Here is a 9042-nt window from a genome sequence, read left to right on the forward strand (position 1 = left end):
TAAAGAAAACTTCTCCCACCAATCTAAACACTTATCAAGTAATTCGTTATCTCAGATAGGCTGTTGGTATGGGCATGTAGCTAGTTGATCTCGTGGTTGAATCCTCTTTTTAATTCTAATTTTGGGCCCTTTATAGGATTTCTATCTTTTTAAATTGTGAGCAATTTTTTCTCCTAGACATCAAAACAAAAACAAAGCAAAAAATATAGGCTGGGACAAAAGACGTAAAATCAAATACTACAAACTAAACAGAATTATTAAATATTAAATGTGCTGTATTGGAGTATATATTATTCCCTCCGTCCAAAAGAATATGTATTTTTGGGACGACACGAGTTTTAATGTAAAATTAGTAACGTAAGAGAGATGTACAGAGAAAAAGTAATTGAAGTATTGTTAGTGGAGAATGAGTCCCACCTTATCAGAGAGAAAAGACTTTCCAAAATTAGAAAGTGCATATTCTTGTGGGACGGACTAAAAATGAAAGAATCATATTCTTATGGGACAGAGAGAGCACTACCTTACTGTGGTAGCCATGATAACTTTTAAATACGAAGCCCACATAAGAGGAGAAAATTGCAGCTCGAACTATTTATCTCTCTCGGAGCTCCGTAATGTATCGGGTTGCTTCTAGAATCTTCGACACTAAAAATATGTGATATTTTTAATAGTAATTTGGAACCCCAATATAAAAATCATGCGTTTGCAAGTAATAATTGAAATAATAAATCATCAGCGAGGTTAATTTAGCCACATGAATACATGATAACTTTATATGTTACAAAATGAGCAGAAATATTTTAGTATTTCAAAACATATACTATTACAAATATTGAATTTCATAATACTCTCCGTATATGCTATACAGAAAAACAAGAAAAGAATTCCAGTACTTATTTCCTGCAAAACGTATATCTACAAAAATACGACAAAAGAATCCAAAAATTGGCAAATTATATAATGGAAACAGCACAACTCCAATAGATCATCAATTCGTAGATCTTTTTTCATGATACTGCAAATACGATATTTGCCTCTGAAGCTTCATCTGCTTATAAAAATTGGCTATAAATTCCTCCGCCTTCAAATCAACTTCTTCGTCACATTCCTCGCCAATTCCGATCACTTTTTCTTCCTCCTCCTCGGCATAAATCTCGTCATCGTCAAAGTCGAAATCGTAATCGAAGTCCACTTGGGGCTTGATGCATGGAATCATGAATCGAAGCGAGGCAGGGCGGTGCATCTTGACGTGTATCACCGGAGTGTCGTCGAACGACAGCTCACGCTCGCCGTAGACGAGCGGCGTCCCGTGGTGGTGAGAGTGGCGGAGCTTCCTGATCCCCTTCTGAAGGAGCCGCATGTTTATAGCCATCCGGTTTCTGAATGCGCCGCCCCTCCGGGCCCACAGCAGAGCTAGCCGGAGCACGTCCCATGCCCTCCGGCTTCTCATTGAATTCTTTCTTGACATTCCTTCCAATAGCTCTTTTTAGTGTGTGTAAATTAGAGTGTGATTGTTTTGTGATAGATAGATATCATGTGATGCCAAACTGTGGTGTTATTTATAGAGAAGATGCCCATTGGAATTTAGTTAACGTTACGCGGTCTCAACTCAACGATGGAAAGAGAAGCTTCATTTTATTTCATTTTTGTTTTATATATTTTCAAATTTAAGGGTGGTTGTGATTTGTGAATTGTGATGTGTTGTGTGGAAAAAGGTAAAATGGGCGGCGCGAAATCTGGTTGTCGACGCGTCTATACGCGGCCATAATTATGTTCTCCCTAAATTGCCCCTGCCTTCAGTAGCTTATTATGGAAATTAAGCAACAATTGACTATAAAATAATACTAATAAAATATTCATAAAAGTCAAATTTAATTGCACCTGTACTCAAACATTGAATTCATTGCAATTTTAGGTAGTATATTATACTATGGCTAATTAGTTTGCTTGGACAAGAAAATTAAATTACCAATTGTCATGTATAATTAATTCTACTAATAATGTTAATAATAATATATCTACTTTCTTACAACGATACAGATAATTAGTAAATTAGAGAATTAAGAAGAGAAAACCGATTAATTTTTTAGAAATGCAGCTTTGGATGCAGGTAAATATCGGTGGCTGATTAAGAAGAGGAAAAATGCAATAATCCAGCTAAGCATAATTTGTTAATTCTACATTGGTTCCTATCACGTATACACCATAGTTTAAAAATCATCAACTGAAAAATTTAAATTAAATTTGACTGAATTTTACAATTCTGATACTTGAATGCCATGAGCGCTCACTGACTGCATTTTGAAGAAGCCAAAATTTAGAGCTTTTAATTTGGTTTTAATAGATTAATATGAACTATATATAGTTCTAGCACGGCCGCTTCATTATTCAATATATGGAGCAAAATAAATAACATTAAACATTCAATAACAATCAAAGTATATGACTGTATATGAGATGATCGGAGGTTTGAATCACATTCGATTGTTTAATTAAGATATTTTATATACTCGTATTACTGAACCCAAATCAAATCACCACTTACTCTCGAAATACTCATCTTTTTTTTGTGTTGCAACAACCGAAAAATTAATAAACGAGGAAATATTTATTATTGGATGAGTTGTGATGCAATGGTAGGACTGTCAATTTCTCTCTAATCATTAATGTGTTTGAAAACTTCCACACAGAAACAGAATTATGGAATCATATAATTGCATCCTAGATTTGAAAATAGCAGGGTTTCACACGGTATTTAAAAATTATTAACGAATAAACCCGAAAAATAAAAACTGAAGTTATGTTCGTATAAAAATATTATAGAAAGTTGAAACATTGCCTGCCTTACAACAGTCAACTAATAATTTAAATTTAAACCTAACAACTGCCAATATTTGTACAGTTTATGTACTGGAATTTAATAAAATGCCCCTGATTAAATGAATGGCTTGGATCTTCTGGAGAAAACGCTGCGCGCTATTTCGCTTTTTTTAAAAATATTTGTATTATTTGATTATTAAAATCATGAACTCAAATACAGATCATCATTTATTTGCTCGAATGAAATATTAAAAGAAAATTTATCTTTTAAAACATAATTTTCAATGGACTTTTGGTAAATCTCATAACTTATAAAATCAGTCAATTAAATTACACTAGTATTTTTTTTATATTTATCAATTTAATTAAAATTTTGATGAGTTTTGTTATGACTTTTATATTTTTTGTCATCATATCTTCACACGTTACATAATACTACTGATCATCTAGAAATAGACCATCATAATATAAAATGCTAAACTATCCACAAGTTAACTAAAAATTATAATTTAGATGACAAATGTAATCACAATTTTATTTTATGGTACAATTGAGAAATACAAAAAAGTTATGATTTAATTAGTTGATTTTATAAGTTACCAGATAAATCCGAAGTCAACCAAAAGTTATAATTTAAATGACAATTTTCTCTATTAATAACATAATTAATTTGATGGGTAGTGATTTAGAGACATAATGTCTTCATGCCATAGTGTCCTTATATTTTTTTATCCATAATTCTTTTTTTGATTGAGACTATTTTACCCTAACATTAATAATACCATGAAATATGCACTATTTTGTTCCCTTCATCAATATATCAAGATACTATATACGTATTAATTACTTTGTTTCCGAAAAATAAGATCATATTCCATAATTTAGGGTATTGTTTAATACTGTGAAAATAATTGGATGAGACTACTACTCACATTTTTAAATGTTTTATTGTATCATATACTATCAACTAATTGAGATTTAAAATTAAGAATATAAATAATCATACTCATTTTTTTAATATTATCTATATTTAAAGAGTTAGGAAGAAAATATTTAAATAGCTTTAAAATTTTAACAACATATGGTTATATGATCTGAGTTGTAACATTAATAAAATTAAGAATTCGAAAAATTTAAAAATTTTGAATGTAAAAAAATTAAAATTATGAAAATTTTAAAATCAAAACAGCAAACTCAACAAGTATTAATATTTCATATCATACACTATCAATTTTAATTTGTTGCATGATATGGCAAACTGTAATATTTATACTAAAAAGAGGAAGTATTAACTATATAATATTAAACAGACTTTTAAGAACATGTGATTATTTCTTTTTATTGATTTTCGATTGTAACATTCCAAAAATTAAAAATTTAAATAAATTATAATTTTAGAACATGAAGAATTAGAATAAATCCGCAATTCAATCAGTATGATTATCAAATTTTAATTTGTTACATAATATAGTGAATGAGCCAATAACTCTAATATTTTGTAAAGAAAAAGAAAAAACCTTAACTATATATCTTTCGAATATTAAATAGATGAGTTAAGAATGTGAGATTATTTTTTATTGAGGTTCGATGTAATGTTTCAAAAATTAAGATTTTAAAAGAAATTAAAATTTTTGAAAGTAAAGAATTAAAATCATAAAATTCTAACTAGTCATATTATATATCAAATTTGAATTTGTTGCATAGTGAGTGGAGTGGAGCCACTAAGTCTAATAGTACTATTTTATAAAAAAAATAGACGAGTTAAGAACATATGATTGTTTTTTTTATCTGTCACGACCGCACTTTCTAAGGATAGAAAGTCCGGTTGATCGCGACTAGGGGAGGATGAAAGAAGCGGGGAAGAAAGGGGAAAACTGTGGCACAACTGAAACTTGAACTGAAATAACTCGAATTTATCTATATCAGAGTGCATGATACAAAGATTTTAAACTCGACTTTTACTTTGCAGCGGAAGAGTCAAGAGCAGATAACGTCGTGTATGGAGACACGGCGCATCCGAGTACTATTCTATCGAAGGATCTTCATCGTCTATGCTCAACACCGCCCGCCGTCATCACTGCTCAACCTGCACATTTTTAAAACATATGCAGGGCTGAGTACAGGAGTACTCAGTGGACACGTGCCGAAAACAAAACATACAAATATAAGTTGTCATCCATCAACAGTATCACACGAGGGTTTTCTTAAAAGGCCCGAGCATACTAAATTCTTTTGTGATCTTAAAAGTCCGATTTCAATCTAAGTTCTTGATGTATTCCTCCATGTCTGAGAATCCAGTGGGCCGTGAAGGTGGCCGCCTTCACAAGCACCCTCGCCGGCCAGCCTCTCTCTAGGATGGCTCACAGCGCTCGCGCACGTAACTCCGAATAGGATTTGCGGTCCTATTGGAAAATGGCTCACAGCCCTCGCGCACGTAACTCCGAATAGGATTTGCGGTCCTATTGGAAAATGGCTCACAGCCCTCGCGCACGTAACTCCGAATAGGATTTGCGGTCCTATTGGAAAATGGCTTACAGCCCTCGCGCACGTAACTCCGAATAGGATTTGCGGTCCTATTGGAAAATGGCTCACAGCCCTCGCGCACGTAACTCCGAATAGGATTTGCGGTCCTATTGGAAAATGGCTCACAGCCCTCGCGCACGTAACTCCGAATAGGATTTGCGGTCCTATTGGAAACCAAGTTCATTACCAAATGTTTGGCATCGCCAAACTCTCGCGCTCGCGCACGTAACTCCGAATAGGATTTGCGGTCCTATTGGAAACCAAATTCGTTACTAACCTTTTGGCATCGCCAAAAGTCTCGGCATATAGCCTTATCAGACAGGTCTCAAAAACAAATATTTTCTGGCATGACAACAACTTTAAAAGAGATGATCACATTCTCATTTTTCAGAAAAGATATTTCATACTTCAAAACATTTGCTTTATATCCACACTATAGTGCTGGATATTAAAAGAAAGCCCACAAAATACTTTTCGTAAAAACTGTAACTTTAACAGAAAGCCCACAATCATATCTTAAATAGAAAGCTCGTAAAATACTTAGTTACGAAAGCCCACATAACTGCTCATCATAAATAGAAAGCTCACTAAAAATACTTTTGCAAAAACTTTATAGTAAACTGAAAGCCCACCTCGTTTGCTTAAACTTCTTAGCTTGATTTTTCCTGACTCCGACCTTAGCTCGCGGAGATAACCTTTTTTTGAAAACAACACAACTTACTAACAAGACTTAAGAAAATTCTTAAACTTTTAATTAGAATGCATGCCCCTAATTAATCATGGCCCAAGAACTTAATTAGAATTCTAGCATAAGACCAAATTAATTTCAGCCCAAGCTCCTCCGTAAAATAATTCCATCCGGCCCAACTGATCTCTCCCTCTTTGATTTATTTTGGCCCACTGATCAATTATTCCAGCCCAAAGATAATTAATTTGGCCCCAACATCTTAATTAAGCAATTTCAGCCCAACACTTTCCTTAATTCACTTCTAGGCCAAAATTCCCAACTTAATTAATTTAATGGCCCAAATAATTATAGTAGCCCATCTCCAACTAAAGTGGCCCAAATCCTTAAATAATTAGGAGTGGCCCAATCAAAATAAATCAGCCCCCAACATTCTTCTTCCTCCATCGACACTTCTCAATTTTTCTCCTCCAAATTCACTTTCATTCCCAAAATCAATTTCACTCATTTTCCCCCAAATCTCTCAATTAGGTATAACCCTTCTTCTTCTCTCGGATATGGCGATCAATCGCCGTCCTCTTCCTATCACCGGTTCTCGCCTTCCTCCGGCGAATCCTCTCATCTCGGCACTCCTCCAGAATCGGCACTCGCCTCCGATCCCCCTCTACTGCTCTCTTACCGACCGGTCGTCGGCTATGCAGCGGTGTGTGCGACGGTCACGCCGTTTTTTTGCTCTCTCTCTCTCTCTCTCTCTCTCTCCGTCGAGTTCTCCAATCACTACTCCATGGAGCGGTCACGGCGCTGCCCCGTCTGTCGGGTTCGGGCAAGTGCAGCCCCTTCTCGGCCTCTTCCCCTGCCGCTGCAGCTACCGCCTCACTGCTCGTTGCTGCCAGTTGCACAGGCGGACAGCCGCTGCTGGAGCTGTTCAGCCGGGAAGTCCCCGGGGCGACCCTCGCCATCGCCGGTGGTCTCCAAGGCAGCTCCTCGGCCTTAAAGCTAAGTTCTTTAATTCTCATTGCTTAGACTACTTTGTTGAGTCCTTGGGGCAGTTAGTGTGAGGTGTGACTATTTGGTGTTGGGAGAGGCTTACTGTTTGGTTTTAAACTCTTGAAAGTTCACTAGGATGCACTCACTTTCTTGTCTAAGTTATCAAGCTTGGTTTGATTAAGATCTCTCTCTATTAGATACTTAATCCATACTTGCTACAGCCATGAGACTTCTATAGCTATGATTCTATGTTCTTGAGCCAAGTATGATGTCCGAAATAATGCAGAGACGGTGCTAGTGTATTACCTCTTTCTCGACGACTCCTTCGAACGCCGGACTGCCCTTAAGCTCGCCGCCACTCCTTCCTCTCTTGCTGCACTTCTTGTGATTTGTGAATTTAGAGAGAGGTGTGAGGAAGGAGGTGGTGATGGGCTGGTATTTATAGCCAAAACTTCTTGGCATTTTGTGTCTAATTTGGGTTAAAGATTCCCTCTTCTTTTTGGTTTTGGGTTTAAAGCTTCACTACTAAATTGGTGTAATCCTTGGAAAGTGATATGCTATTTCGGGGCTGCTCCTCAGCTCCCTTTCGAGCTTGGTGACACTGCTATTCTTACTAATTTGATGAATGTTGGGGCTGTCCTCCTTGGCATCTTGTGCCTGCAATCTTGGGGGCAAAGGCTCCTATTTTTGGCCGCCAGCTTGCTCTCTTTTTGAGCCTTGTGATGTTGTTGTCTACTTCAAAATGGTGTAAGTCTTGGGGTTGATTGTAGGCTGACCTTTCAGCCTTGGATTTGGGGATTTTCCTTACTCTTTTATGTATGAGCTCATCTCCTAATCCTCATTTTTGTGATTAATCTTGCAGGTACAGCTGGCCATCTCCTTGGAGCTTTGTGGGTGTTTTAAAATCGAGAAGGGAAAGAGAAGATGACTCATGCTCAAGCTTTCCTTGATTCCATTACCATTTATAGCTAGAGTCAAACTTGTAGACTTTGTCCTTTAGAATAGCTAAGATATAGCTATTCATTTCTGGTGTATAATAAGGTGTAGAGCATTCTATTTGATCAATTGGCATTTCCTCTTTCCAACAATTATAGTTCTAAAAAAATTTAAATTCCTTGCACTTTAATTCTCTTCGTCCAAATTTTTTTTATACTCCAAAAATCCGTGCACGAAAACTCGGGGTGTTACATTATCGAGGTTCAATTGTAACGTTTCAAAAATTAAGAATATATAGAGATTAAATTTTGGAAAGAACAAATATTAATTATGTAGACTTAGTAATTTATTTAAATTAAAATTATAAAAACTAATTTGATAAGAAATCCATTATAAAGTATTTGCTAATAAATATATTATTACTTTATTAGATAGATAACTGAACACTAAATATGAACCAATGGAATTACACTATTTTAAAACTTTAAATATGTGTCTTTAAACAAATGAATAGAAAGATGAGATAAAAAAAAGATTGTCAATCATAAATATAAAGGCTGTATGTTAACAAAATAATTGAATACGCATAATTAGAGCAATGTCCTTAATCAAGTATATTAATGAATAATTTAATGTAAAGGGTAATAAAGTATATAAACATAACATCATTTTTAAAAAATAAACAAAAATAATTAATTAATTTAGGTCAAGTATGCCAATAAATCAATTATATATTGTATATATAAGGAAACAATTATAACATCAATAAGCAACTGAAATTTTCTTCTTCTTGGAAAACGAGTACAAAATTTTTAAAAATATATTTTTAAATGATTTCTTTCCCATATTTTAGAAAAATAATGTATCTTGTATTTTTATCTCCTTAATGTGCTAATAGCAAGTTAATTACTACTAATAATATGCATATAAGTATACCGTGTATGATGTATCGATATACTTCAAAACTTGAGATTGTTTTACTTTACTTCACTTCACTTCGAAACACGAGATAACAAATGTAAAATATAAGAAAATGTATTACAAAAGAAAAATAAAGAGTACATTAATTCCTTTGTGAGATCAACATTCAC

General features: G+C 34.5%; 1 protein-coding gene and 2 long non-coding RNA genes across 3 annotated transcripts; 1 reads left to right on the forward strand and 2 right to left on the reverse strand.

The window, feature by feature from the left end:
• Window positions 1-762: 762 nt before the first annotated feature.
• LOC121799485 lies at window positions 763-1519 on the reverse strand. Its single transcript, XM_042198873.1, has one exon. The coding sequence runs from the start codon at window positions 1466-1468 to the stop codon at window positions 989-991; it is 480 nt and encodes a 159-aa protein (XP_042054807.1). The 5' UTR covers window positions 1469-1519; the 3' UTR covers window positions 763-988.
• Window positions 1520-4712: 3193 nt separating this feature from the next.
• Window positions 4713-7414, reverse strand: LOC121798559. The gene is made up of 3 exons (XR_006050069.1): window positions 7322-7414; window positions 5976-6038; window positions 4713-4906 (listed from the first exon to the last, which is right to left on the reverse strand). It is a non-coding gene; the product is annotated as an uncharacterized LOC121798559 (long non-coding RNA).
• Window positions 7415-7620: 206 nt separating this feature from the next.
• LOC121798558 lies at window positions 7621-8103 on the forward strand. Its single transcript, XR_006050068.1, has 2 exons — window positions 7621-7762; window positions 7878-8103. It is a non-coding gene; the product is annotated as an uncharacterized LOC121798558 (long non-coding RNA).
• Window positions 8104-9042: the final 939 nt, after the last annotated feature.

This window comes from Salvia splendens, chromosome 4 (assembly GCF_004379255.2).
Source record: "Salvia splendens isolate huo1 chromosome 4, SspV2, whole genome shotgun sequence".
NCBI classification, from domain to species: domain Eukaryota; kingdom Viridiplantae; phylum Streptophyta; class Magnoliopsida; order Lamiales; family Lamiaceae; genus Salvia; species Salvia splendens.